This window comes from Symphalangus syndactylus, chromosome 22, assembly GCF_028878055.3.
Source record: "Symphalangus syndactylus isolate Jambi chromosome 22, NHGRI_mSymSyn1-v2.1_pri, whole genome shotgun sequence".
Classification (NCBI taxonomy): Eukaryota; Metazoa; Chordata; class Mammalia; order Primates; family Hylobatidae; genus Symphalangus; species Symphalangus syndactylus.
In genome coordinates this window covers 30,394,448-30,422,366 of record NC_072444.2, presented here as the reverse complement: position 1 = coordinate 30,422,366, position 27,919 = coordinate 30,394,448, and the positions used below count along the sequence as shown (strand labels likewise).

General features: G+C 57.8%; 1 protein-coding gene across 5 annotated transcripts in view; it reads right to left on the bottom strand.

Moving 5' to 3' along the window:
• Positions 1-21,791, bottom strand: part of PLEKHG5 (pleckstrin homology and RhoGEF domain containing G5) — a 30,821-nt gene extending 9,030 nt beyond the window's left edge. The window contains exons 1-3 of one of the 5 annotated variants that reach the window (XM_055262158.2): positions 21,706-21,791; positions 20,881-20,957; positions 1,295-1,424 (exon numbers count right to left, since the gene is read on the bottom strand). In XM_055262158.2, the coding sequence (XP_055118133.1) occupies positions 1,295-1,424; positions 20,881-20,957; positions 21,706-21,709 (211 nt within the window). In that variant the 5' untranslated portion in view covers positions 21,710-21,791. Of the gene's footprint in view, positions 1-1,294; positions 1,425-9,689; positions 10,028-19,868; positions 19,891-20,880; positions 20,958-21,705 lie in introns of those variants that run through there. The other 4 variants (XM_055262154.1, XM_055262160.2, XM_055262157.2 and 1 more) reach the window with 4 other exon arrangements.
• Positions 21,792-27,919: the final 6,128 nt, after the last annotated feature.

Sequence of the window (27,919 nt, the reverse complement as noted above, 5' to 3'; positions counted from 1 at the left end):
GTCTCACTCTGTCACCCAGGCTGGAGGGCAGTGGCATGATCTCGGCTCACTGCAACCTCCGCCTCCTGGGTTCAAGCGATCCTCATGCTTCAGCCTCCTAAGTAGCTGGGATTGCAGGCGTGCGCCACCACACCTGGCTCATTTTTTTTGTATTTTTAGTAGTGACGGGGTTTCAACATGTTGGTCAGGCTGTTCTCAAACTCCTGACCTCAAGTGATCCACCCACCTCCGCCTCCCAAAGTGCTGGGATTACAGGTGTGAGCCACCTCGCCTGGCCTCAGTCATTGCTGTCTATCCCCACAGACCCAAAAGGACACAAAGGCCCTGGGATGACACCCATGGTGAAGCTCCACCCCAAAAACAAACTCACCTGTGGCCTCAGTTTACCCTTCTATAAAATAAGGATAAGGAAGCCCTGCCTCTGAGGTTGTTACAGGAAGGGACCAAAGTCCACGGCTCTTTCTTCCAGGCCTCTCCTCCCCCATGCTGTAACCACACCTGAATTCCCAAGGGGCCCTGGCAGAGGGAGAGAGTCTTTTGTTTGTTTATTGTTTTTTAAGACAGGGTCTTGCTCTGTCGCTCAGGCTGGAGTGCTCACTGGAGCCTCCATTGTCCGGGTTCAAGCGATCCTTCCACCTCAGCCTCCGAGTAGCTGGGACCACAAGTGCGTGCCACCACACCTGGCTAATTTTTGTATTTTTTGTATTCCAGACATAAGCCACCGTGCCCAACCAGAAGAATCCTTTTGTTCCTCTGATCAGCTGGGAAAGGACTCAGGGGTTGGCATTTCTCACCAGGCCTGGGTGCCTGCAAGCCACCCCTCCACAGGCAGTTGATGGTGGGCCTGAGCTGGGTCCCTGCCCAGCAAGAGGAATTTCTTATTTCCTGCTACAAGTGCCTCCTGACCTGGCCACCCCCACTCCATGCTGCCTCTGCTAGGCCCACAGCCTGGCTCGGAGGACTTGTCCAGAAGTCCCCTGCTCTGAGGATAGGCAGAACTAGAAAGAAAGGGGCCTTCTCTGTGTGGGCCACAGGCCAGGGGCAAGAGCAGCTGGGAGAGGTGAGAACCAGTGAGAACACAGCACCAGACAGAAAGGCCTACCTCTGGAAGGCACACAGTCATGGACTTTTTCTCTTGCTAAAAAACATTTGGAACAAAAGGAACCGTGACATACTCGGGTTTCATTATTTACAGTCGACTTGTCCTTATGATGGCCTAGCATGGTTCCAATAGTTACTGAAACACTGCCACAGGAGCTCTGGGGGCCGAGCTGTGGCTCCCGCCTGTGCTCACCTTGTGGGGGAAGGTCGAAGCGGACATGCCCATCATAATGCATGGCGCTGTGGAACTTGCTGTCACAGGCCTCGCAGAGGTTGAGGGGCCCCCGGCGGTGCAGCTGCTGGCAGTCGGCGTGGTGACATACCTGGGATGGGGATAGAAGCCTTCAGGAGTTCCAGGAGCTCCACCACATCCCCGTGACCCTGGCCCAGGGCTGCAGGGACTTAGAATGAACTGCCCTGCTCCAACCTAGGCCAGCTCTCCCTGATGGATCCATCCCTTGATCCAGGGTGAGGGAACGCCCCCCAGCAGTCCCCCCTCTCCCACATCATCAAGTTTCCCCTCTGCTGGATCATTTCCCCCATCAGCACACCAACATGTGGTTATTTCTCCACCTTTTTTTTTTTTCTTTTTTTGAGACAGAGTCTCGTTCTGTCACCCAGGCTGGAGTGCAGTGGCTTGATCTCGGCTCACTGCAACCTCCGCCTCCTGGGTTCACGCAGTTCTCCTGCCTCAGCCTCCCCAGTAGCTGGGATTACAGGCGCACACCACCATGCCCAGCTAATTTTTTTTTGTATTTTTCGTAGAGACGGGGTTTCACTATGTTGGCCAGACTGGTCTCGAGTTCCTGACCTCATAAACAGCCCGCCTTGGCCTCCCAAAGTGCTGGGATTACAGGCATGAGCCACCGCGCCCGGCTTCTCCATCTTTTTTTTTTTCTTTCTTTGAGTCAGGGAGTGCAGTGGCACAATCATGGCTCACTGCAGCCTTGACCTCCCAGACTCATGTGATCCTCGAGCCTCAGCCTCCCGAGTAGCTTGGACTAGAAGCACACACCACCATAGGCGAGTTTTTGTATTTTTTGTAGAGACGGGGTTTCACCATGTTGCCCAGGCTGGTCTCAAACTCCTGGCCTCAAGTGATCTGCCCACCTTGGTCTCCCAAAGTGCTGGCATTACAGCCATGAGCTGCCATGCCCAGCCTTATTTCTCCATTTCACAGAGGCCTCACCTCACCCTCCAGCTACGGCTGCCTTTCTTTCTTTCCCTTCACAGCTAAATTCTGTAAGCAGGTATCAGTATTCATGACTTCCTAGTTCTCTCCTCCCACTCTCTTTATTTTTCCCAAGTTTTGTTTTAAAATATTTCTTTTCTTTTTATTTTTTTAAATTTTTCTGAGAAGGGGTCTTGCTCTGTTGCCCAGGCTGGAGTGCAATGGCATGATCTCGGCTCACTACAACCTCCGCCTCCCAGGTTCAAGCGATTCTCCTGCCTCAGCCTCCCGAGTAGCTGGGATTACAGGCACAATCCACCACGCCCGACTAATTTTTGTATTTTTAGTAAAGACAGAGTTTCACCATGTTGGCCAGGTTGGTATTGAACTCCTGGTCTCAGGTGATCCGCCTGCCTCGGCCTCCCAAAGCACTGGGATTACAGGCATGAGCCACCACGCCCAGACTTATTTTAAAATATTTCAAACCTATCAAAAATTATAAGCATAGCACATGGCATCCACATGCCCTCTGGACTCCCCAAGTTGATATCTGCCACATCTGCTTTCTCTCCCATTCTCTTCTCAGCACCCCCCTCCCCTGGGGCAGAAATCATGGTGCTGCCTAAGAACAAAGACAGTTTTCCTACAAAACCCCATAGAATTGTCGCACTTGGGAAACTGAACCTTGATATATAGTCTATATTGACATTTTCCCAAGTGTCTAAATAATGTTCTTACAGATAAACTTCCTCATATAGGAACTAATCAAGGTTCACACGTGGCATTTGGTTATGTCTGTTTATCCTTTAAGAATGAATTCTGGCCAGGTGAGGTGGCTTGTGCCTGTAATCCCAGCACTTTGGGAGGCCGAGGTGGGCAGATCGCTTGAGGTCAGGAGTTTAAGACCAGCCTGGCCAACATGGTAAAACACCGTCTCTACCAAAAATACAAAAAATTAGCCAGGCATGGTGGTGCATGCCCGTAGTCCCAGCTACTTGGGAGGCTGAGGCAGGAGAATCACTTGAACCCGAAAGAAGGAGGTTGCAGTGAGCCGAGATTCGGCCACCATACTCCAGACTCCTTACTTGTTTTCTGTGGCCTTTTTTTTTTTTTTTTTTTTTGAGACGGAGTCTCGCTCTGTCGCCCAGGCTGGAGTGCCGTGGTGTGATCTTGGCTCACTGCAAGTTCGACTCCTGGGTTCACCCCATTCTCCTGCCTCCGCCTCCAAAGTAGCTGGGACTACAGACGCTCGCCACCATGCCTGGCTAATTTTTTGTATTTTTAGTAGAGACGGAATTTCACCATGTTAGCCAGGATGGTCTCGATCTCCTGACCTCGTGATCCGCCCACCTTGGCCTCCCAAAGTGCTGGGATTACAGGCGTGAGCCACCGCGCCCAGCCTTGTTTTTTGTGGTCTTTTATTACATTGACTTTTTTTTTTTTCTTCAAGACAGGGTCTCGCTCTGTAGCCCAGGCTAGAGTACTGTGGCATGATCAGCTCACTGCAACCCCAACCTCCCGGACTCAAGTAAATCCTCCTGCCTCAGCCTCCTTAGTAGCTGGGACTACTAGGTGCATGCCACTATGCCCAACTAATTTTTTTATTTTTAGTAGCGACAGGTCTCACTATGTTGCCCAGGCTAGTCTTGAACTCCTGGTCTCAAGCAATCTGCCCATCTTGACCTCCCAAAGAGCTGGGATTATAGGCATGAGCCACCGTGCCTGGCCGACCTTGACATTTTTTAAGTCTTCGAGCCAGCAGCCTCGCACAGAGCTCCTCAGTGTGGATCTGTCTGGTGGTCCTCAGAAAGTTTCAAACTGAGCATTCAAGCAGGGACACCACAGAGCTGTGTGTTCTTGCTATTTGCCTGTAACGCTGGATCCTCTGGGGACCTCTGTACCTTGTAGAGTCCCTTTTTTCCCTATAATTAATAAGTAATCTGTGGCGTGGCACTTTGAGATGTCTTGTTCCCCAGTAATCTCACTCAATCAGTTGAGATCAGGAGTTCAAGACCAGCCTGGCCAACATGACAAAACCCCATCTCTACTAAAAACATAAAAAATTGCCAGGCACAGTGGCTGATGGCTATAATCCTAGCACTTTGGGAGGCCGAGGCGGGTGGATTGCCTGAGCTCAGGAGTTCGATAGCAGCCTGGGCAACACGGTGAAAGCCTCTCTACCAAAATACAAAAAATTAGCCGGCCGTGGCAGTGTGCGCCTGTAGTCCCAGCTACTCAGGAGACTGAGGCAGGAGAATTGCTTGAACAGGGGGCAGAGGTTGCAGTGAGCCGAGATCACACCACTACACTCCAGCCTGAGTGACAGAGCGAGACTTTGTCTCCAAAAAAAAAAAGAAAAAAAAATTAGCCAGGCGTGGTGATGTGAGCCTGCAGTCCTAAGAGCTTTAGCATACATAGACGATTTTTACCTAAATCAATTATTTGATTCTTCTGATGGCTGCAAGGTGGGGGATTTCCTTTTTTTTTGAGACAGGGTCTCACTCTGTCACCCAGTCTGGAGCGCAGTGCCGCAATCTCAGCTCACTGCAACCTCTACCTCCTGGGTTCAAGTGATTCTCCTGCCTCACCCTCCCAAGTAGCTGGGACTACAGGCATGCACCAACACACCCAGCTAATTTTTAGTAGAGGCCGGGCGCGGTGGCTCACGCCTGTAATCCCAGCACTTTGGGAGGCCGAGGCGGGCGGATCACGAGGTCAGGAGATCGAGACCATGGTGAAACTCCATCTCTACTAAAAATACAAAAAATTAGCCGGGCGTGGTGGTGGGCGCCTGTAGTCCCAGCTACTCAGAGAGGCTGAGGCAGGAGAATGGCGTGAACCCGGGAGGCGGAGCTTGCAGTGAGCCGAGATTGTGCCACTGCACTCCAGCCTGGGCGACAGAGCGAGACTCCATCTCAAAAAAAAAAAAAAAAAAATTTTTAGTAGAGATGGGATTTCGCCATGTTGCCCAGGCTGGTCTCGAACTCCTGGGCTTGACTGATCCTCCTGCCTCAGCCTCCCAAAGTGCTGGAGTTAGTGCTGGGATTACAGGTGTGAGCCACCATACCCGCTTGGGGTCACCCTTGACATTCTCTGTTACACCCCCATCTGTTCAGCCCGAAAATTCCGTTGGCTCCACCTTTAGTATCTGTGGCCTCAACCCAGCCACAGCTCATAAGCGTGCCACTGCCCAGCCACCTTTTAGCTAGATGACAACAATGGCCTCAAAACTGGCCTCACTGCTACCCCCGTCCCCCACAATATGTTGTCCATGGGCAGCTAGAGCGGGCCCTGTTCAAAGAGGAGTCCCACTATATCTACTCAAAATCCTCCAAGGGTTCCCATCTCACTCTGAATAAAAGCCAAAAGGGGCCAGGAGCAGTGGCTATGCCTGTCATCCCAGCACTTTGGGAGGCCGAGGCGGGTGGATCACCTGAGGTTGGGAGTTCGAGACCAGCCTGACCAACATGGAAGAAACCCTGTCTCTACTAAAAATACAAAATTAGCTGGGCATGGTGGTGCATGCCCGTAATCCCAGCTACTCGGGAGGCTGAGGCAGGAGAATCACTTGAATCCGGGAGGCAGAGGTGCAGAGAGCCGAGATTGTGCCATTGCACTCCAGCCTGGGGCAAAACTCCGTCTCAAAAAAAAAAAAAAAAAAAAAGGCCGGGCGCGGTGGCTCATGCCTGTAATCCCCAGCACTTTGGGAGGCCAAGGCAGGCAGATCACAAGGTCAGGAGATCAAGACCATCCTGGCTAACACGGTGAAACCCCATCTCTACTAAAAATACAAAAACAGCCGGGCGTGGTGGCACACGCCTGTAGTCCCAGCTACTCAGGAGGCTGAGGCAGGAGAATTGCTTGAACCCGGGTGGCAGAGGTCGCAGTGAGCTGAGATCGCGCCACTGCACTCCAGCCCAGGCTACAGAGAAAGACACTATCTTAAAAAAAAAAAAAAAAAAAAAAAAGCCAAAAGGGTTAAGGTTAGGGTTTTCAGTCTTTTATGACATTGACTTTTTTTTTTTAGGGTTAAGGCCACCCCATTCAGGGACCTCCTGTCCTGCTCTTCCATCCTGGCTCACTCCCCTCACCCGCTGGCCTCCTGGTCGTTCCAGGACACAACCCTTCAGGGCAGCTCCCACCTCTGAGCTGTGACATCTGCCAGTCCCTGGACTAAGATGCTTTTCCCCAGATATTGAAATGCATGGCTCCCTGCCTTCTCTCCCCTCCTGCGAGCTTCCCCCCAAGTCACCTTCTCATCCTCTTCATTTGCCCTCCACGCTCCTTTCCTGTCCTCAGCACTTTCCAGCACCTGACAGGTCACATATTCCACCCTGCTGCCTCCACACCTGGTCACATCCGCAAGGACAAAAACGTTACTCTGTCTGATTCAGCGCCTGACCTCCGGTCCCAGCTGCTCCATAAATACTTGTTTAATTTATGAATTAAGGCAGGAGACAGGCGCTGAAGAGTTTCTTGCTGGTGAAAGCCCGATGAGAGATTTCCGAGATAGGCGTGGTGAGGACAGCAGAGAAAATGACAGACACGAGGGAGGAGGTGGCCAGGAAGAGTCTGAGTGTGTTTTTAATGTGGTCGTCATGTGTCTGGAGCCACACTGGGGGCGTTACATGTGTATCTCATCCCATAAGATAGGGGCTGTTATTGTCCCTATTTCACACAAGAGGAAAGTAAAACTGACAGAGGTGAAATGACTTGTCTAAGGTCACACAGCCAGTGGATCTAGGACTTGAAGCCAGTGTGTGTGGGGCTCTGGATCCCAGATTATTATTTATTTATTTATGTATTTATTTATGGTTTTTGAGATAGAGTCTCGCTCTGTTGCCCAGGCTGGAGAGCAGTGGCATGATCTTGGCTCACTGCAACCTCTGCCTCCCGGGTTCAAACAATTCTCCTGTTTCAGCCTCCCAAGTAACTGGGACTACAAGCACACGCCACCACACCCAGCTAATTTTTGGATTTTGAGTAGAGACGGGTTTTCAACTTGTTGGTCAGGCTAGTCTTGAACTCCTGCCCTCAGGTGATCCACCCACATCGGCCTCCCCAAGTGCTGGGATTACAGGCATGAGCCACGGCACCCAGCCTGGATCCCAGATTTTAACCACATTCACGCCCTCTCATGGGTGTCTTAGGAGGGAGAGGCTGGCCTCCAGGTCAGCCGGGATTACAGGGACAGGAGGAAATCAATCTTAGTTTGATGCAAGCCCTGTTGGTTCTTGTGTCCCTCCGCGTCTCCATCTGACAGGAAAGGGAACAGGGCACAGGACTGGCAGTCGGCAGGTGGCACTCCAAGCAGGCCCACATGCTCAGGGAGGGGCTGATCTGCATGGAGCTGGGCCCCAGGCAGGTGGCTGGGGACAGGATGACCCAGATTCCTGAAGGTAGCCTTGAGCACCAGGTGCCCCCACTTCTACACCCTTCAGGAGGGATCTTCAACTATGCTTGTGGGGCTTGAAGCGAGGGTGATGGGATTGATCCCTCAACGCCTGCAGCTCTTTCTAGTTTCTGTCTTAATCTATTGTAAAAGAAAGCGCAAAAACGCCAGCCCGGGCAACACAGTGAGATCCTGCCTCTACAAAAAACAAACAAAATTAGCCAGGTGTGGTGGTGCTCTCTTGTAGTCCCAGCTACTTGGGAGGCTGAGGTGGGAAGATTGCTTGAGCCCAGGAGGTTGAGGCTGCAGTGAGCCATGATCACATTGCTGCACTCCAGCCTGGGCGACACAAGTGAGACCCTGTCTCAGAAAAAATTTTAAAAACTACAGAGACCACTAAGCTGTCCTCAGCCAGGACTGTACCCATACCCTGACCCTGAATCCACAGCGTACTGCTGAGAGAAACAGCAGGCTTTGCAGCCTCCGGGAGCCCAAGCTTTAGGTGTCTCCTCATGAGAATGATCTGGGGAAGGGCCCTGCCCCACCTTGTCCCCTCTTCCTGGGAGCCCCCCGTCTGCGGGTTCTGCAGCCCTCTGGCCCTCTGTGCCCAGCCAGCCTGGCAGAGGCTCCCGGCTCCAATCCCTTCCAAGCCTCCTGAGATTTCCTAGTGCCAGCTGGGGTTGCAGACCTGCCCATGACCCAAGCCCTGGCCTCACCGCAGGTAGGGGGTGACATGGAAGGAGCCGTGCTAGGTTGGAGGAGTTCTGGGAAGGTCTCTGGGACCCTTCCAGTCCAAGTCTGATTCTGTGCCACAATCTTGTTTTTAAATCAATCCAATATACAGACAGCAGATTTTATACCCTGATTCACTCCTTATAGAAGAGTCAGTATTCAACAAATATGGACTGAGCCCTATGATGCACCCCACCCTGGATCCCTTCAAAGACTCGAGATCAGTTTCCCCGCTATGATGGTCTGGGTGGCCACTACCATCACCGAGGCTGCTCGACTCCTCCGGCTGCTGCCAGGGGCTGGTGCCCAGGCCTGGCTGACCTCATCTGCTTCCCTCCTCTCAGCAGTCCCCAGGCTCAGGGGCACTGGGGGCACAGTGAGGCTCAGCCGCAGGATCAGAACCAGGTGGTTTCCGACTTCATCGAGCAGATCTGGTTGACGATGAAGTTCTAGAAGCTCCCCCGGAGAACCATGAGCCCAACTGAGAAGCTGGGGTGGGCAGAGCCCCCTGGTGCAGTTTCTGCTCCCCATCCTGCCTCACGCCCCACCCCCAAACCCCAGAGTCTCCCCAGCTCCCTCCAGGGGCAGGACTCCCCCAGCACTAGGGCAGAATGGCCCCTTCTTGAAGCCAGACTCCAGCCCCTTCTCTCAGACCCAACTGCCCCTTCCTCACCTGCCTGCCTGCCCACCATGTCCTGCCTCTGTCCTGCAGGAGGGACACCAGGGTCCAGGGGGGAATGTTCCCAGGTCTCAACCCAAGGGAGGAGAGAGCCCACCCATGGGAACAGCCAGCTCCCACTCCCCTCTAACGCCAGGCAGCCAAAATAACAGAGGGGGGCCCTTTGGGGAACACACGCATGTGAGGATGGGGACAGAGAACCAGGCGTCCACCCTCACACAAGGGCTGGGGCCAGAGGCAGAAGGAGAAACAGAGGCCTCTGGGGTAGGAGGAGGCTGTGGGCAGGGCCAGGGCAGAGGAAGGAAGGGAGAGGGGCGGCCCAGCATAGGGCCCGGGACCCACAGGTGTGTCCGGAGCTGGCCCCAGACACAAAGGGCCAAGAATTGGCGGGGACATCTCAGCCGGCGGGGACACACCCTGGAGTCTGAGGTCCCCGTCACCAGCGTGCAGCTACCCAGGTAGGGGGCTCGGCCGCCATGGGCCGCATCCTTCCCCTGGGGGTCATGGGGCCCACAGTCACGGGCACCCCCGCCCTGGCCTCCCGCACAGGACTGGGCAGCTGCAGGCGAGAACTGGGCACCCAGCCCCGTTCCCGCCCCGTCCCGGCCCCGTACCTGGCTTTCACCGTCGCGGGCACGACCCCTGGCCCAGGAGGACTCCGAGTCCCAGGAGGGCAGCCCCGGGCCCGGCCTGGAGGCTGCTAGGCGTCCGGAGACACCGGGTCCTGTCCCCATGGCGGCCGGAGGAAGCCGCGGTCTGCGCCGCCCGCCGGACAAAGCGCGGAGCCCCGCTTCCTGCCATTGTGCGGCAGCGCCCGCCCCCGCCGAGCGCGGGGACCCCGGGGAGGGCCGGGCCCGGAACAGCCCCCAGCCCCCCAGGAAGGCGGACACCTCCCTACCGCCCGGGCCCTCGCCACCCAGCCCCGGGGATCCCCGCCTCCCCGCCTGGGAACCCCCACACCCCCGCCTCCGCCCTCCCGGGCGACCCACACAACCCCGCCTCCGCCCGGCCTGGGGTACCCCCGCCTCCCCGCCTCTGCCCAGACCCGGGGACTCCACACCCCCACCTCTGCCCGGCCCGGGGACCCCCACACCCCCGCCTCTGCCCAGCCCCCAGGACCCCCACCTTCCCACCTCTGCCTGGCCCGGGGTACCCCCACCTCTGCGCCTCTGCGCCTCTGCACGGCCCCGGGCCCCTCTCTTCTCTGACTCCCTCCTCAACGCCAATGCCGGCCTCAGAGGGCTCCTCAGAACTTGCTCTTTCTCCTGGGGAGCTCCTTGAATGCTGGAGGCAGGGGGCGCTGGTGACACCCCCCCACCGTGGAGACTGTGGAGCCCCTCCCCTGGGTGACTCGACCCTTGCCCAGCCCTGGGGGTGCCCACTCTGCTGTGGTCCCCACCTCACCCTCAGCGCCAACACGCACGGTCCCTCCCAGCCAGAAGGGTACCTTCCCTCCTCCCTTCCTCCTGGAGACCCCCACCCCCACCTCAGAGCCTCAGCCCAGGGGACCCCTTCTTACTCCCAGCAAGGGAGCTCTTAGAATACAGGCACAAGAAGGGGGAGGCCAGGATGGGACACATTCCCCTCGGGGTCCTTGTTCCGGCTCTCCATCTAGCCCCAGGGACATCCCTCTCTGCTCCAATACCAGCTTTGAGCCCCAGTCACACACCCACCCCAACCTCACAACCAGCTCTCATCTCAGTCCCTCCCATCAACCTGGAGACCCCTGCCTAAGAGCCTGAGCCCTGGGGACACCCCCTCACACCGACTGCTCACTGCCCAGGTACAGCAGAGGCCGAGAGCCAAAGGCTGGTGGCCTCTGAAAAGGGCCGTGGGCAGAAGGTGGGCTGCTCTGAGAGGCTGTCCTTGGCAGCCCCCAGGAGCTGGGTGAGGTGGAGGCATCAGGAAACCCTGGCGACCCACACGGCACAGCAGCCCAAGTCCCTGCGCCTCTAGGCCAGGTCCCCACCGCCAGGGGGCACTCAGCAAAGCCCGAGAGGACGCAAACCCCCAGACTCTGGTGCTGGAGTCACCACTACACGGCTGTCAAAGCGCTTTTACACTGATTCCCAGGAAGGCAGGGCAGACACCATTATCCCCATTCATGGGGTGGGGGATAAAGTGACATAAAGAGACATAAAAGTCCACAGGCAAGACTGAAACTCAGACTGTGGCTCTGGGATTCTGGAATGGCCTCCTTGGGACACTCCTCAGAACCCATGGGGGTGAGGTGGCCATGCTGTCTGTCATCAGCCCACCCACAATTGCTCCTCCTCCACCTGGTTCCATGGGGAAAGAGGGTGGGAAGGGGGCCAGGGTCCCTGAGATGGCTTTGGGAGGGCAGCAGCAGTTTATTAGAGGCTAGGAGACTTCCAGGGCTGTCTCCACTCCCAAAGCCCAGGTCATCCACTGTCTACACCACAGGCAGAGTTGTGTTTGTTTTTTGTTTGTTTGTTTTTGAGACGGAATCTTGCTCTGTCACCCAGGTTGGAGTGCAGTGGCATGATCCCAGCTCACTATGACCTCCACCTCCCAGGTTCAAGCGATTCTCCTGCCTCAGCCTCCCCAGTAGCTGGGATTACAGGCACCCGCCACTACACCCAGCTAATTTTTGTATTTTAGTAGAGACGGGGTTTTGCCATGTTGACCACGCTGGTCACTAACTCCTGATCTCAAGCGATCCACCCCCACCTTGGCCTCCCAAAGTGCTGAGATTACAGGCATGAGCCACCACGCCCGGCCAACAGGCAGAGTTTTGAAAATTAAACTTCCCATCTAGCTTGTAGTGAAATCCCACCATGGCCGGGCTTCCACCTCGCTCCCAGCTGGTCTGCACAGGGTCCACCTGCCAGTCTTCCTTCTCTCCCTACAGCTCACCAAGCTCAGGGCCTTCTCCTCTGTATTTTCTGTCTGGAATTCCACACACCCCATCTTCAAACAGCTGGCACAGGGCCCCAAGTTAAATGTTACCTCCAAGACATCCTTTTCCCTCCTCTTAAAATAAACCACCCTTACCCTCCCACTCTCAATTCCTTTAAATTATTTCCTTCTTAACATTTATTACTACCTGTAATTCATTTCTTTGTTCACTTTTTTATCATCATTCTTCCCTACTAGACTGTCCTCTCCAGAGGCCAGAGCCTTGGCCGTCTGGATCTCACTGTGTCCTGAGCACTTAGAACAGTCCTGAGCACTTAGAACAGTCCTGGTGCATAGTAGGTGCGCTTGGTGGGGATGAGATCAGTAAATGGATGAAGGCAGAAGGGCCTTCATGCCACAGAAGGACATGGGGACAGGAAAGGGCTCGGCCAGGATATCCCTTCCTGTGGCCGACGGTCAACAGAGCCTTCCCCACTGCCAGACCGAAGGTCTCTTCCTCCTCCGAGTATCCTTGGGCCTGCTGGCCCTGGGCAGGTGAGTTCCTACTTCGAATTGGGTGGTCTTGCCCCACACCTCCACTCCCATACTGTCCCGTAGGCAGATAACTGCATTTCACTGAGCATTCCACGTGCCACTCCTGTCCCGGGAGTTCCGGGCAGTGAATCCTATTCACTCTTCTCAAAGACTCAGGAGGAGATACTGTTACGATCCCCATTTAACAGACAGAGAACTAAGGCCTGTGTCAACTGACTTGCCCCAAAGTCACCAGCTGCTGCTACGTAGGGAAATGGGTGCCTCCGGCACAGGGCAGGGGTGGGGCCTGAGGACAGCTGAATGTTGGTTTGGGCAACAGGGCCTTGGAGACTGCCTTCCTGAAGACACGGCAGATCCCAAAGCCAGCTTGTGGGGAGCCCACTGGTGTGGGGTAACCAGGTTGCATCAAGTGGAGACCACCAGGGCTGGGTCAGGGCAGATCACCAGAGGTCACCTGAGTGCCTGGGCCCTGGCCATCCCTGAGTAAGGCTGCTGCCTGGGTACTCGGCAAGGGTGGGGGACTGCTCCTTTAGGGGCAAGAGTGCAGAGCAGAAAGGAGCACCCAGCCCCTGTACCAGGGCAGTGGGGTGGGCCTGGGCAGCCTCCTGCATTCCCACCTCCTCTCTGCAACGGGGAGCTGAAACAGCTTAGGGGCAGGCCCAAGAAGTCCTGGCCCCCAACTCCCTGGGGAGGGAGCCCCTCCCCAGCCCAGCCCCAGCTCCAGGCTTGTGAGTCAGGGCTGGCTTGTTGAAACTGATACCCGGAAACCAGATGCGGAGGCTGATGAATAATGGAGTCTCCAAGGCAGGACCCCCCTACCCGGCTGTTCTCCCTCAGTACCACCTCCCCCAGCCCCAGAAAAGCAGATGGGAAACCAGGGATCCCCCAGGCATCCCTGCCCCACAACGAGTTGGGGCCCCAGCCTGGTCTGGGTGGGAGAGGGACTTCCCTGTCCAGGAAAGGACGCAGGTCTGGGGCCAGCTCCAGGCTCTGCCGACAGCAGACGGGCCTGGAACCAGGAGTCCGAGCTCTCTGGCTGGAGGGATGTCCTTGCCAGGAGTTCCCACCAGGGCTAAGCTCCCCTGGGAGCCTGCTAGTCCTAAGGCCCCACCCGACACCTTCGAAATCCAGGGGTGGAGACTGCATGCATGGGCAGGCCAGCCAGGGCCGGGTGGCTTTGCCAGGTGGCTCTCTACACTCCACCCGGCCCACCCCCGCTCCTTTCCCCTAGGCCCAGGCCTCACCCATCACCCCTTGGGTTCTGAGGCTCACCTGGAGTCAGAGCCTGACCTAAGGCCCTGCCCTGTGCTGGGCAGATGGCAGGGACACAGAAAACCTCTCCCCAGGCTAGGCCTGCCGCAAGGGCCCTGCAAGCCAGGAAGGCCCCTTCCTCCCCGGGGAGCAGTCCTGGCTGGAATGCCCAAGGCTGGGACCCAGTGCTGGGGCAGAGGGGGGATGCAGTCTGTGAACATCCCCTCCTGCCCAGCCCCTGCAGTTCCCAGCCCCAGACCCCAGCGTGTGTCTTCGGAGCACCTGGACTAGGCAACCCCTTCCCCGGTGCAACTTAGAAGGCTCCTTGGTAGGGAGCGGGGGAAAGAGGGCATCTGCCTGGGCTTCAGAAGACCTGGTCTGGAGCCTACGTTCCCCTGCCCTTCCCCCAGTGGGCCTCAATCTCCCCACCTGTGCCAAGGGGGCATAGAATTCAGTATCTGGGGATGGCTGCCAGGTCCTAGCGTGTGCCCGGACCCTAGCTAAGGGGCAGGAGAATGGTAAAATACCCCCGAGCTCCCTCAACTTGAGGAGTTACTGAGGAATCTGTAGGGGACCTCTTGGCCTCCATTTCCCAGACTTCCACCAAGGTAGGCCAGGGCCCCCCCGGATTCACGGGTCTCCCGCATCCCCCACCCCTAAGCGGGTGCCTGGGTCTGCCCAGACTGCCCGAGGCGCAGCCTCTGGCGCCTCCTGCCGGCCTCGAGAGGGCTTTTCCGCCTGGACTCCGGGACTCGCCAAATGGGTAGGGTCGGCCGAGCCTCCCAGCCACGACGCGCGCCCAGGCCCCTCCAGGATCCCCCTGCCCCGCCAATACCCCCCGTACCAGGGCCAGGGTCCCATAGATTCCTCACGGCCCTATCTCCGAGCCGACCCACCCTAGAGACACTGTGATGGGGGCGGGCGCTTGAACCCATTCCACCCTCACGTAAATGGAGATACAGCTGGTGAGGACCCCGTACCCACCCACAGGCCTGGCACTACGTGGGACTCTCGAATCCGGATTCTGTCCATCGGTTTAGGGAGGTCCTGGCGCCTAGTCCCACCCCCCGTCCGGAGCGCAGCTCCCACTTCCCCGCGACTCACCTAGGAACAGGACCAGGGTCTCCTCCCCGGTGTCTAAGGCTCGGGCCGAGACTGCCAAAGCCTCATGGGGCACGCTGGGAGAGGGGGACGGGAGCTGCGGGACGGGCTCAGTCGACTCCGCGCAAACTGGGGCGCCGGACGTAGGGGAATTACGGTAGCCGCGCGGGCGCTACCACCTGGACTGGCCGGGATGTACCAACGGCGCCGCCCGGCTGGGACGGGGGAGAGGAGGGGTCCCAGGAAGGGCTCCGCGCCGGACCCAGGGAGGTGGCTGGAGGCCGGGTCTTGGCTTGGGGTAATCCAGGATCCGGGCTCAGGGGAGGGGGTGGGGGCGTCACTGTCCCCGAGGGGCCAGCCCTTTGCAGATCTCCAAAAAGTTCAAAGTCCCTAGTCATTAACTTGGGCTTGAAGACGGGAGCTCGCCCATCCCGGAAGGGGGCTAGGGGGAACCAGGGCCCGCGACAGGAAGCCTCCCCGCGACAGAAAAGCCCCAGGGGACCAGGCAAAGAGACCCGCAGGCCTAGCCCGCCCCGGAATCGCCCTGAGCCAGGCTCGCTTCCGCTCCATTGTAAAAAGCTGGATTCTGATCTGTGGCCTCCGCGGTGCCCCAGAAACAGCCCGCTTTTCTCTGGGCCCCCTCTTTTTTTTTTTCTGGCCCAGGTGGTATGGCCGGAAAAGGGTGCTGTTCTGCCGTTTAGTGGTTCCCAGTTCCCCTCTCCCAGCAGCGGGAGTTTAGAATAACTCTGGGCTCAGGACTGGAAAGGGTGTGGATACAGGGGGCCCACTCGAGGAGGTGGGGTTCAGGTCCACCAGCCTGTTCCGCACTTTCAAGCTTTCTAAACCGCCTTCCCCCGACCCCTTCCCAGGCCAAAACCTCCAGACCGCCCCACCCAACCCTTGGGGCTGGGCCTATACTAGGGCAGTTCCCGGCTGGGCCAGGGATCCCCACGTCTTCACCTGCCCCCCCAAAACTACTTAGTCAAAACCCAGGAGTCTCCTTGCATTGTTTCTCTGGCCCTGCCCCTTTCTTCAGCTGCAGATAGCCCCACCACCTCTCTCCGCCCCACCACCTCTCTCCGGGGACCAGTCACTTCCAGAGATGGCCCAAACCTGGCCATTCCCTAGGGCATCCTGGTCTGCCGCTGCTCACCCCCAAAGCATTGCCCAGGAGAATAGGTGATTGCCTCTCCCATTATTCACATCCTGCCCGTCCCTTCTCCATAGGGGCCTCAGGTCCACCCTTTCCTCTCCCTGGTCTTCATCTCACCACCCCTCCCTCCACACACGCACACCCTGACTCATCTCTGCCACCTCACAGGCCATTGTTAAGCTGCAAGGGAACTCTGAAGTCCTCCCGTCCAACCTCCACTCCACACTGCAATCCCCTCTACACTTCCCTTTCAGTCTCTTCTTGCATATGTCTCGTGATGGGGTGCTCACTACCTCTACTTCGGGGATAGCTCCAGCTGCTGGAAACTCTTTCCTGTAGTGTGCCGAACCCCACCTCCCTGTCAAGGCCCGTGGGAGCTGTGCAGAAAAATTCACCTTCCTTTCCTCCTGACAGTTCTGAGGAAATGGGAGGCTCTGACAGGCAGGCCTGGTTTGAGTCCTGATCTTGCCTTGCTTGGCAAGTCATTTTACCTCGCCACTCTGCAGGGCCCTCTCTAGGAAATGGAGATGGGGTAGGCCCCACTGCAACAGGGGAGACGGCCAGATGAGGTTCCTGTGCCACGTGCTAAGGCAGGGCCTGGCGCACAGTACGTGCTGGACCAATGGTGGCTGCTGGAATCACTACCTCCTCCATGATAAACACCCTCACATGTGGTGCCCAATGTCCCCTGTGGCCCAGGGCCACAAGTATCCTCCTCCATGCCCCCTTTGACTTGGGGCACCCTGACTAGACCTCGAGCAGTGTCCAGTGGAGCCCAGCAGGGAGCTGGGGAGTCCACACACTGTCCCGTGGCCACCTCACAGGAGGGCAGGGGGAACCCACAATATCATCAGTCTGCCTCGATCTCCCGGCCTTTCTCCATCTCCCTACACCCACAGCTCCACCTGTGTGCAAGAAGCTGGGATGGAGCCTGGGGAGGTCTCAGATCCCAGGGCGGGTACAGAGGGCACACCCAAAGTCTAGAGGTGACTTTGTTACCCCCACTCCCAGGACACCTTGCACACCTACGCTGTGCTAGGCTCTATGCTAAGCATGTTATATATGGGCCTCTTTTAATCTTTGCTGCCAGGTTATTTTCCAGATGAGGAACCTGGGGTTCAGAGAAGTGTAGTGACTTCCCCAGGGTTGCACAGCTGGAAAAAAGCAGGTTTGATCCTAGAGCTCAGAGGTACGGACTGCTCTACATATCTTTATCCTGGGGAGGGGCCATTTCTCTCCTGGGGTCTCCATGACACACAGTCCAGACCCCTCACCTGGACATGCAGGTGCTCCTAGTGCAGCCTGCCTCCCCCTCCTCCCGTCCCCTTCTCCCTGTGCCCCCTGGCCTCGCTTGCCCCTTATAGCCCCCAATGTCCCTCCCCTGCTCACTCAGCTGTCCTCCATCTCAGTACCTCTTTAATCCTCAGGACTCCAGCTGCCTCCTCCAGGAAGCCCATCCTGGTTAGCCCTCCTCCCAGTGGGAACTCCAGGGGCAGGAGGTAGGGGACAGATGACAAATTCATCTCAGAAGCTCCAGCACCCAGGAGAGCCTCAAATAAAACATCAAGAGTGGGCCCAGAAGCTGAAGGGTCCAGCCCTGCCTGAAATTGGTCCTTCACCAGGGCAGCCCGGGGGGAAGTTTGGCCAGCCAGGGTCACTTCCCTTCCTTCCTCCCAGCACAGCTAGAATGTCACCTCCAGGAGGGCATTCCCTTTGTTCCCTGGAGATCTCCTAGGCCTAGAACTGGGCCTGGCACCAACAGATGCTCAGAGCTGCTCTGGTAAATGAATAAATGAAGTCATCTCCTTCAAAACGCTAGTCACATCCTGGAGAGTAAGAATAGGGTTCTTGATCAGACAAGCCTCATGCAGGCCAGGCTCTGACGATCATGCTGTGTGATGTGGGCAAGTTCCTCTACCTCTCTGGGCTTCGGTTTCCTTACAAGTCATGTGGTCATAAGAATAACGCTGTTCTCCTGAGGGTCTCAAGAGGCTTCACTGAGACAAGCAGGAGGGCCTAATGCCCCGCCTGGCATGTAAACATGTTCAGTCAGCAATAATTGTTATTATTATTATTATTGGGTGTTTTTTGAGACAGAGTCTCGCTCTGTTGCCCAGACTGGAGTGCAATTGCGTGATCTCAGCTCACTGCAATTCTCCTGCCTCAGCCTCCTGAGTAGCTGGGATTACAGGTGTGTGCCACCATGTCCGGCTAATTATTTTTTATATTTTTGATAGAGATGGGGTTTCACCATGTTGCCCAGACTAGTCTCGAACTCCTGATCTCAAGTGATCTGCCCACCTCGGCCTCCCAAAGTGCTGGGATTATAGGCATGAGCCCCTGTGCCTGGCCTGTTATTTTTGAGACAGGGTCTTGCTCTGTTGCCCAGGCTGGAGTGCAGTGGCACAGTCACGGCTCACTGCAGCCTCAATGTCCCAGGCTCAAATGATCCTCCCACCTCACCCTCCCCAGTAGCTGGAACTATAGGTACCCACCACTACACCTGGCTAATTTTTTTTTTCTTTTTTTTTTAGACAGAGTCTTGCTCTTGTTGCCCAGGCTGGAGTGCAATGGCATGATCTCGGTTCACTGCAACCTCTGCCTCCCGGGTTCAGGCAGTTCTCCTGCCTCAGCCTCCCGAGTAGCTGGAATTACAGGCGCCCACCACCACGCCCAGCTAATTTTTGTATTTATAGTAGAGATTCGGTTTCACCATGTTGGCCAGGCTGGTCTCGAACTCCTGAGCTCAGGCAATCTGCCCGCCTGGGCCTCCCAAAGTGCTGGGATTACAGGTGTGAGCCACCACGCCAGGCCTGTTTTTTAATTTTAGTAGAGAGAGGTCTCCCTATATTGCCCAGGTTGGCCTCAAACTCCTGGGCTAAAGCAGTCCTCCTGCCTCAGCCTCACACAGTGCTAGGATCGCAGGTACGAGCAACCACACCCAGCCAGTAGTGGTTATTATTATCATCATCAACAATGTTATTATTTGTTTCTCTTACCAAATCTCAGTGCCCCTCACCTCCTTTCCACCACTGCCTCTCCCTTCCTGGACTGCCCTTGCCTCTGTTCTGTCTATCCATGTTTTCACATCCATTAAAGGCCCCCTCCTCCAGGATGCCCTCCCTGACTGGCTCTGCCTCTGATAATTCAGGCATTTCTGCCCCTACGGTAAGTCTGTGCCATTTGTCCCAAAGGGCGTCCCAGTAGTGACAGGGCCCAGACTCTCCCCGTGCAGGCTGGGTGACCCTCATCAGCTGACGCCAATGTCAGCTGTGCCAAGTTCCAGGCAGGCCAGGGCTGGAGGTGAGGTCTGGAGGCTGCAGAGGGACCACACCCACTCTGAAACCAGCTCTCTTCTCCCAGGCCTCACCTCTATGCAGGCTGGGCCATCCCACCCCTGCCCCTGCCTGAGCAGCTTGAGGACCCACCCTGAGAGCAGCTGCCCAGAGGAGGGGCTGGGACAGTGTGCCTTATTGCCCCAGCCGCCCCTTCAGGTCAGGCAAAAGCCTTGGGGCTCTGCAGGCCTCTGGCAGGATGTATATTGGGGGGAGCTGAGGCCAATTTGTTGCCAGGAGCCCCCATCTGGGAAAGAGGCAACCAGCCAACACCAGAGCCCAATGCCAGGCACCCTCCGTGCCAGCAGATTGTATCTGACATCACACCACCCCCCTGCCTGGTGACCACGGCAACTGGAGGCCGCCTCCTCCCCGCCCCGCCCCATAGCAGTTCTCCCTGTTCCCTCACCACGGTCCGCCTGTGCAGAATGAGTGTGTGTGTGTCTGGGTGGAGGTGCGGGAGGGGAGCGGGGGGGTGGGGGGTGGCATTTTACATTTCCTGCAGCTGGCAGAGACACATGATGGAAGAGAACACGGACCCTGGTATGACACAGACTTGGGTACTGGGTTCAAATCCCAGCTCTCCCACTTCCTAGCAGTCTGTCCCTGAGTGAGCCACTTCACCTCTCTGAGCCTCAGTTTCCCCATCTGTAAATGAGAATAAGGACAGGACCATCTCAGAAGGCCAGAGGGAGGAGTCAGTGAGTCCTGGTGCCTGGGCCAGATGCTAAGTTGCGCAGTTATTACTATTGTCATGTAAATGCCTGCTGGGAGGGACAAAACCTGGCTCCAAACCCCAGCTCCATCTCTCATGAGCTGTGGGCCTTGGCCCAGTCACTGGACCTCTCTGAACCTCGGTGTCTTCATCTGGAAAACAGGGTGACGATGCCTTCCCTGCAGAGCTGCCGCAAGCAGTGCATATGGCACAGAAAGCGGGTGGCACTGAGCCCAGCACATCACAGGCAGAAGCGCCCAGCCAGTACTATTAGCCTCCTTCCTGCCCCCTTTCCCCCTGATTTATACTTCGCCCCACTCCCAGCTCCCGAGCCCTGGCACTCCAGGATCAACTGGCCCCTTCCTCCTTTTGTCATCCCCAGGGCCATGGTCACACTCACCAAGTCCCAAAGCATCTCAGACCCATGCCCAGGCCTGAAGAGTGGCCGTGTTCAACAGGAAGGTTGCCAGCTGGGCACTGGACCAGCACCGTGGGAGACCACTTCCCCTGGCTAAGCCTCAGCTTCCTCATCCGTGACATAGGGCTACAGCTCCTGTCACCTCAGAATGGCTGCTAGGACCACAGTGCAGCAAAGGGCTTTGGGGTACCCCACCCCCATGTTCTTGTAGAAGTCCCCCGACTCCACTATTCCTGAGCCAGGGGCAGGCCCTCTGCCTCCTAAACCAGACACACTGTGGCCCCACCTACACTTGAACCCAGCCCAGCCAGCCGCACCCGTGCCAGGGCTCTGTGGATACTGGTGCTGGGATAGAGAGGGCAGTTAGAGCCCTGGCCCCTCTGCCCCCAAGGGTCCCCAGGCTCTCTAGCCTCCCTACCTTGGCCGCCCGCCCCTTGTCCATGCAGGCGGGATTCTGACAGCGCAGTCCCTTCTTTTCCGCGGGGCTCTGGTCGTCTGCAGGGGAGGAGCAGAGGGCATCAGTCAGCGGGGCACCCAGGCTCCCCTGGGCCCCAGTGGCCTCCCGACCAGAGGAGGGGTGGGGCAATCTCCTCAGTCCTCCCTTCAAAGGAGGTCAGCGTCCCTTTCTCTTTTAAATGCCAACTTATCTGCACGGGAATCTGTTTGCAGAGCCCTTTTCTCCTGCAGTCCTCAGGGAAATTATCCAGATTCCACGGAGAGAAAACATCTTTGGAAATACGCTGCTCTCTCCCTCTGTCCCTCTAGTCTGGGGGACAAGTGGGGGAGCGCTCAGTGACCTTTTGGGGCCCCAGACTTCCCAGGGGGTCCCGGCAGGGCTGCTGGGGGGAAGGGGCTCCAAGATCCCAGATCCCTGCGAACCCTAGGCCCTGCATCGCTCCCTTTAGACACAGAGGAGCCCCCGAAGGTCTGGGGCGACCCCCGCTCCCCGAGACTCATCTTTGACCCTGAATTTGGCCCCCTCCAAGCTGCCTCTCTTCCTGGGGGCTGGAGTGCACCGCGGTGGGGGCAGAGCGGCCCAACCAGCGAGAGGCGGGGGGAGGGAGGAGAAGCGGGGTGCTGCCGAGGCAGGCCCCGACTTGGGGGCCGAGTTTGGGTCCGAGCGGCCCGAAGCCCGGTCGGCGCCCACCCCCTTGCCTGGAGCGGGCCCTCCCCGGAGGAGGTTGGCCGGCCCGGCCCCCCAGGCCCCCCCCCCCACGCCCGCCGGGTCCCCGCCTGCACTCACCCATGGAGCAGGCCCCGGGCCGCGCGGGGGGCGGGCGGCGGGCGGGGGCGCCGGGGACGCCGGGGACGGGGAGGCCGCAGAGCCGCCGCCGCCGGACCCTCGCACGGGAGGCGGGCGGGGCAGGTGGGCGGGGAGGAGCCGCGGCGGCCCCGCCTCGGGGGCGGGGGGCTGGGGACGGGAGCGCGGCCGGGCCTCGGCGCCGACGGTGTCACCCCTCCCTCCCCGGCTCCCCAGCCCCTGCGCGCTGCTGTCCGGAGGCTGCCTCCACCTCCCGCAGGGCGGGCACCAGGGCGGCTCAGGAAGCGCGCATGGCTCTGGCCTGGAGGGTGCCATCCACGCTGAGGGTGCCTGTCCGCAGGAATGCAGGCCAGGACCCACGCAGAGCCCCCACCCCAGCCCAGAATCGCTGTCTCCGAGGTCAGTTTCCATGGCAACACGGAGGCTGCCCCGCGCAGGGTGGGGGCTGTCACCGGGAGAGACTCGCCTGCCACTACTCTTGCTGCATCTCCTCTGCTGGTTCACAGTTTTAAACTTTATTGAAGTGCAAACGCGGACAGAGAAGTGCACCTGTCCTGCGAGCACAGCTCAACACATTTTCAGGAAACTGTCACAAAATAACCTGTGCCCAGACCCAGCTGCAGAGCGTCCCCACCCAGTCCCCAGCCCCTGCCACCTCCCTCGTGCCAACTGGTCCCCCCAAGGGCGCCGCCGCCCTGACTTCCAACACATCGATTAGTCTGCCTGGTCCTGTACTTTATGTAAATGGAATCAGGAGATAGCAAACCCTTTGCGCTACAGAAACAGCCTAGGAGAGGTGGCCAAGAGTCTGCGGGGGCTCAGTGCTCCTGAGCCTGCCTCTGGACCCCCAGCCCACCCCGCACACTGGCGCCAGGAGGCATTGGGCCGACAAGACCTAAGTATAGAAGATGCAGCTTCCAGCAGGGCCGGGTCCCTCTCCCAAAGGCTAAGGGTGGACTTCCCCGACCCCTTCACTGGAAGGCCTCTCAGCTGGAGCCTCCCTGCGTGGACTCCTTACATGGGCTGGGCCCTGGGACCCACAGGTGACCAGAAACTGGTGCCTGCCCCAAGGAATCCTGGCGCAGCGAAGTAGCACGGATCCCAGGTCTCCCAAGCGCTCTGGATTCATTCAGCAAACACACTAAAGATCCTCTGAGGGTCCCCATAAGCCAAGCTCTAAGCTGGGTGCTGGGGACCAATTGGTGATCCTGACAAGTCTTGGGGAGCTCACAGGGGGCCTGGTGGGCAGGGTAGCCCTTTGGGGGGCAGCACATCTGCATGACCCTGGGGAGGGGGCTCTCGAGGAGCAGCTGCCACAGGCATCCTGGGGCCTCCAGGCTGAGAGGGAAGCAGCTGCCTGGGGCCCTGGGCCTCCTCAGTGCACAGCCTGTAGGAACTCTCAGGATCCTCAGGCCCAGCCCAGCCTCACCCCCACACTGTGCTCATTTCCCTCTCCCAGTCTCTGCTCTCAGCCATCCAAGGGGCCAGCGATGCCTGTCCTGCCTCTAGGCTGGAGGTGGAGACAGCTGAGGCAGGAGATGGCCCTGTGAGGACTGTGGCGAGGTCCCTGCCTGCTGGGAGGAAGCTGACTTGAGGGTGGAGTGGGGTTCGGGGCTCTTGTCTGCCATGACTCCAGCAGGCCCTCCTCTGCCTTCTGCGTTTCCACGGGGACCTGGAGCCCTCAGCCAGCTTTGTGGGAGTTTCCCATGCGCCCAGCCTGGGACTTCTCCAGCTAAGCAGGACATCTGCTGTCGGTCCAGAAAGTTTCCAGGCCCCTGTGTTCTCAAAACTCTGAGCTTGGGGTTGGATTATCACACCCTTTGCCCCAGGGCCTCTGGATTGTAGCCCCATATTCTGAAGGCTCCGGGCCATGTCTTCTGCCACTGGGTCTGCCTCACCAGCTCCCTAGATCCCCCCATGACTGCTCAGGTCACAGCCACTATCGGGTCTGACTGTCCTGTGGCCTCTATGCCACTTGGGTTCTGGAATTCCTTGTCCTTTGCCTGGTACTTCCTGGCACTGGGGTCTACCTGCCTGAACTCTCCGGCCTCTGACCCCTGGTCTCAGCAGGCTCCAGGTGCTCACCCTGCCTTCTAGACCCTACACTCCTGATCCCCTGGTCCTGGCTCCCCTGGGAGGTAGCTCCCTCTGTGCTCTGCTCTAAAGCTGCAACTTCCTGCATTGCATAGGCGAGCTCCTCTCTCCTGGAGACTGCAGACACGAAGAAAAATCCATCAGGACCCTGGTAGCTCTCAGGGCCCAGAGAGGGGCCTGTGGGGCTTGGGGGTAGGGTCAGGACAAGCAGTCCCCACCATAGGCCTATCATGAGCTCTCCTGCAGGTCACCTATCCCCATCTACAGCCTTCGAGGAAAGGGTGGGCCTGGTAAGGGGGACATATTGTATCAGGTGATATCGTACCCTGGACATAGCTGGGTTTTTCTTAATTTAATTTAGGCCGGGCACGGTGGCTCACACTTGTAATCCCAGCACTTTGGGAAGCCGAGGCGGGTGGATCACAAGGTCAGGAGATCGAGACCACGGTGAAACCCCGTCTCTACTAAAAATACAAAAAAAAAAAAAAAATTAGCCGGGCGTGGTGGCAGGCACCTGTAGTCCCAGCTACTCGGAGAGGCTGAGGCAGGAGAATGGCGTGAACCCGGGAGGCGGAGCTTGCAGTGAGCCGAGATTGCGCCACTGCACTCCAGCCTGGGCGACAGAGCGAGACTCCGTCTCAAAAAAAAAAAAAAAATTTAATTTAAAATTTATTTTTTGAGACAGGGTCTTGCTCTGTTACCCAGGCTGGAGTGCAGTGTTGTGATCAGGGCTCACTGCAGCCTCCACCTCCTGGGCACAAGTGATCTTCCCACGTCAGCCTACCGAGTAGTTGGGACCACTGGTGCACACCACCATACCTGGCTAACTTTTTCATTTTTTTATAGCAAGGGAGGTCTCACTATGTTTCCCAGGCTGGTCTCGAACTCCCAGCCTCAAGACATCCTCCTGCCTTAGCCTCCTAAAGTGCTGAGATTATAGTTGTTGAGCCATCTACATAACCTGGCTCAGCCAGTCAGATTTGCTCTCCTGAGACTATGAATTGAGGCAGGCCTGGGAAGGAAACATGGTTCCGATCCCCTTCCTGATAGGAGCCCACAGGCAGCACTCCTACTGGGCCCTGGAGCCTTGAGTCCATGGAGAGTCTGTCCAAATAGGTACGATGGCCCAAGATTGTTGGGGAGCAGGAACAAGGGGAGAAGCCACTCAGAGGAAATCACCCCAGAGCAGACAGGGTAGGAGAAGGCAGCTTTGTGAGAGTGGGCAGCTCTCGGGAAGGGTGGGGGGCAGCCTCCTCTGCCTGCCCTGGGCTTCCCTTGGGAGCCCTGCCTCTTTGTAGCAACCCCTCTTATGTGGACCAGCCTGAGTGGTGTCTGCTCCTCGACCTCAGCCCAACCCTAAGCGGACCTGGAACCCTGAACTCCCCCCTCCGCTAAGCAAACCTCGAACCCTGAACCTCCCCTCCAGGCAGACGTGGAATCTTGAACTCCCCCCTCCCCTAAGCAGACCTAGAACCCTGAACTGCCCCCTCCCCTAAGCAAACCTGGAACCCTGAACTCCCCCCACCCCTAGCCAGACCTGGAACCATGAACTACCCCCCTTGAGGCAGACCTGGAACCCTGAACTCCACTCGTCCCTAGGCGGAGCTGGAACCCTGAACTCCCGCCACTGCATGCCAGACACTGCCTCCCCACATCTGCGGCAGCGCAGCTGCCCTCCTGGCTCCCCCACCTACCGTCCCAGGGAGACCAGGACCCTTGGCCAGGCAGAGGAGCCTACTCGCCAGTTCTCCCCCAACCCTGTCTCACTTGCAGGAGGCCACTTTGGCTTTGTCCTGAACGTGATCTCTACCAGAACTGGGCCTCGGGGTGCAGGAAGAACGGCCGGCAGCCATGTTTTGTTTGGCTGAGAACAGGGTTTCGAAAGAATTTAAATTGGTTGTCAACTTTGAAAAGTCAGGAGATTTCACATAAAAATCCATATTTCTGGCTTCTCTTGACAAACCAGAGGAGCCTGGCAGCTCTGGACCCACGTTCTGGACGGCTCCAGCTCCCGAGCTGTGTCTGCCTTGGATCAGCACAAATGCTTCCAGCCTCCACAGTCCCCGCCACTCCCTGTCGCCCCACCCTAGGCCCCTCACTCCGCTACTTGCCGGACACAACTGAGCTTCTGACCCCAGCCCAGCCCCTCTTGGTGCTATTCCTTTGCCCTCCCCCAGTATCCTCCCATCGCTGTCTGCTGCCGTCCTGCCCACTCTTCAAGGCCCAAATTGAAGGCTGCTGCCTTCAGGAAGGCCTCCCTATTGTCATATATCCCAGTTCCAAGTGAACGTGCCCTTGCTGGACTCCCACTGTCTTGAACCTTTGAACCAACACCGACCTGTCTTCCCCATCAGACGGCTTCACAATGACCACAGCTCTCACTTGCCAACCACCTGCTGGGAACTCTGCTGTCCACAGATGGTGTCGTTTCACCATCTAACTCTGTGTAGAGGAATGATCATTGTCCCCATTTTACGGATGAGGAAACTGAGGCATAGAGGGTAGAGAGATTTGCCCAAGGTCACACAAGTAATGAGAGTAACGAGGCTGTGAGTGTGTAAGCCTCCAAGCCTGCGCTCCTAAGCACCAGGCTACAGTGCTCCCATGGGGCCTGACACAATTAGCTGTCTAGAAAACGTGAATTGGTCCCCCCATCATGACATGAGTGTCCCCTTTCCCCATTGGCCCCAGGCTGACACAAGTGCATGGAAAACCACATCATTCTCATGTTCTCCAGGGTAGCCCCTCACCTGTGAACCCTCCACTCCGATGAAAGCTTCTGTCTCAAGAAAACAGGCCCTCCCTGCCCACCACCTCCCAACCACAGGCCTGGCCATGCAAAGGCTGCCCCTCTCAGGAAGCAGCTGTGGCCTTGAATGTCCCCTCCCGCGTGAGCCCCACCCTCCTAGGCGCCAGTCCATGCCTGGGCAGCTGCTGCAGGCCATGCTGGGGCTGGACCTCTTAGCCGCAGCAGCCTGGGGAAGGGCAAGATTTGTCCCAAACCTGGCCAAACGCCAGAGGGGCATGTCCTGAGTAAATGGCTGCTGGTCCCAGGATATCCGCCAGTCCCTATGTAGGACACACTGGTTGGAGCGTCACTGGAGGCCTGGGGAGGAAATGTGTTTCTGATTCCCTTCCCAAAGCGCCATGGGGCACCTTGGGGCAGGTCAGTGAAGTAGGGACCCAGCTACAGGGAGGGGCATGGACCATGGCCAGGACACCGCTTCTGCCTACAGCCCAGAACCACCGTTGGCGTAGTCCCCGGGGACCGGAGAGCTGAACACCGGCCTATCCACCCACACTGCTCGAGCTCAGTAAGAAGAGGTGGGAGGGCACATTCAGGATTCCTTCCTGGGGCCCGAGAAACTGTCCACACAGCTCTGCACACAGGCCTGCGGCCAGCCGGCCACTTCCTCCAGCTGAGGCTGCTATGGGCACCTGCCCATCTGCCCCCCATGGGCTTCCTCCAGAGGTTCCTCAGAGGAACCGAGAGTGACCAAGGGCAGAACAGAAGCGCGGCTGCAGAAATAGCTATGAGATCCCAATTCCCGACAGTCACACTCCAAGTGCCAGTCCCGCCCCCATCACAGGCAGGGCTGGCATCAGCCCACCCTCCATGGGCCCCGGCCAGGGTCTGGCTGGCACAGAGGACAGAGCCCACAGAGACAGCCATGTGCCCAGGCTCACCCACCCGGCCGCCTCAGCTCACACATGAGACGTGTTCATGTGCTGTGACCCAGCCGCTGTGTGCAGCCCCCCGGTGCCTCTCTGCCGGCCCTGGGGAGAGCTGGGGCGGGCACACGTGGGTGAGCAGGTCACAGTTCTGGTGCTCAGGCTGAGGGTGTGCACGGTGTATCTGGATGCCACCACTTGGGATCTCAAAGGCCTCCCCACACCTCACCAGGATAAAGGGGAGTCCAAGAATGGCCTTGACTCAGAGAGTGGGCATGGATATTCCAAGAGCCTAGGTTTAAAGAGCTCTTGAGGCTGGACATGGTGGCTCATACCCATAATCCCAACACTTTGGGAAGCCAAGGCAGAAGGATCATTTTAGTCCAGATGTTCAAGACCAGCCTGGGCAACATAGAGAGACCCCATCTCT